The sequence below is a fragment of the Myotis brandtii genome, unplaced genomic scaffold (genome assembly GCF_000412655.1).
Source record: "Myotis brandtii unplaced genomic scaffold, ASM41265v1 scaffold94, whole genome shotgun sequence".
In the NCBI taxonomy this organism is placed as follows: domain Eukaryota; kingdom Metazoa; phylum Chordata; class Mammalia; order Chiroptera; family Vespertilionidae; genus Myotis; species Myotis brandtii.
This window is the reverse complement of record NW_005371876.1, coordinates 646546-648198: the sequence shown is the minus strand read 5'-3', so window position 1 is coordinate 648198 and position 1653 is coordinate 646546. Positions and strand designations below refer to the sequence as shown.

Here is a 1653-nt window from a genome sequence, read left to right as displayed (position 1 = left end):
TGGGGGATAAGGACACATATGTAATACCTTAATCAATAAAGAAATTTAAAAAAAGAAACAACAATAAACAAACAACCATGAGCTTCAACCCTGATTTAAACTTTAGGACAGTAGAATATTAACATTTAACTGAGCTATTGCAAACCAGTTCTCTATTTCTTAAAATACTTTGATTCCCCCTCCCCACAATTTTTAAATTTTAAAGGAAAAGGCCATAACATTATACAAATTACCATCTATGTTAGCAATGAACACTCCTTATGTTTAAGGGAACCACAATCAGCAGAAAAGTTTTGATTTTCAGTTATTAACAGGTTATAGAAAAAGCCTTTTTGGGTTATGGGCTCTTAGAAGACCTAATGCAAATTTAGAAGAAGATACATCAATTCTAAAAAGCAATGGGAGTAAATTCAAATGTGAGTATTTAAACATGTGAAAAAAAGACCATACAAATACATGCAGAAACACAACATATATGTAGTAGACTCAGAAATTAAGAAAAAAGCTTTTTCACTGGCTAGGCTTTTGATATATGCAGGATAGTATATTCTAGGATGCTCACTGGTAACATTTAAGGATTCTTCCCATTCCACAATTATCTCTTCTTCCTCACATTGGCACTGGAGCTCACTGCCATCCACCTGGAAGAACAGTCAATCATAATTTTATCAAATTACTGGCATAAGCTGTGTTTTGCACTTCACTTAGTTTAATGCTAGCTAGTTCTACAACACACACACACACACACACACACACACACACTTTTATTGATTAATTAAACTGTATACTAGTAAAATCAATTTTTAAAAGAAATAAGCAAACAAAATACAAGAATCAACCACCCTTGAAGAAGATGTTTGAGCAAGAGAACGATTCCAAAAGCTTAAAACCAGATAAACAAGATGGATTGAGTTATCCTTCCAGAAGGCATCAATTGTATTAGAGGAACAGCCCTTGCTAAAGATGAATATATCACAGCCAAGGAACAGACTCTAACTAGGCTTAATAATAACGAGGTTATATTAATGTGGGATAAAAGTGAGGGAACTATGTTTAGTTCATCGTGTAATAGTTAAGAACGTACACTCTTTCTGTGTTTAAATATCAACTTTTCCTTTCACAAAAACCAAGTTTAACTTGTCCTCCATTCGTAAAAGTAGGCTTAGGAATAGGACTCACCTTTTCAGTTGTTATGAAGTTTTAAAATTTTACATATACATATCTACACTAATAAAAGAGAAACATGGTAATTAGCTTATGACCGCTACCCTTTTCATTGGCTAATCAGTGAGTATATGCAAATTAACTGTCAGCCAAGATGGCGGCCGGCAGCCAGGCAGCTGGAAGGGAACGTGAGGCTTGCTTGCTTCAGTGACTGCAGACTCCAACATTCCCCGCCTGAGCTGCCGGCCTCTGAGCTTGCAGTTTGAAACTTTGTAACACTTTCAGCCAGCCGGGATCTCAGAGCTGGAGTTATACATTGTTTCAATTATAGAACCAGCAGCGGAAGCCTCAGAGCTAGAGCCAGAGCTAAAGCTGGCCCAGAATAAAAAAAGAAAAAAAGAAAAAAAAGGAGCGGTTGGGAGCTTCAGTCACCCGCGGAGCCTGAAAACAGCCCTCAGCCCCTCACCCAGACTGGCCAGGCACCCCAGT

General features: G+C 37.3%; 1 protein-coding gene across 1 annotated transcript in view; it reads right to left on the bottom strand.

Moving 5' to 3' along the window:
* The window catches only part of ADAM7 (ADAM metallopeptidase domain 7), a 77610-nt gene that overhangs the window by 20355 nt on the left and 55602 nt on the right, over positions 1–1653 (bottom strand). Inside the window, exon 17 of the mRNA XM_005885926.1 lies at positions 563–641. Within this exon, the coding sequence (XP_005885988.1) occupies positions 563–641 (79 nt within the window). The remainder of the gene's footprint in view (positions 1–562; positions 642–1653) is intronic.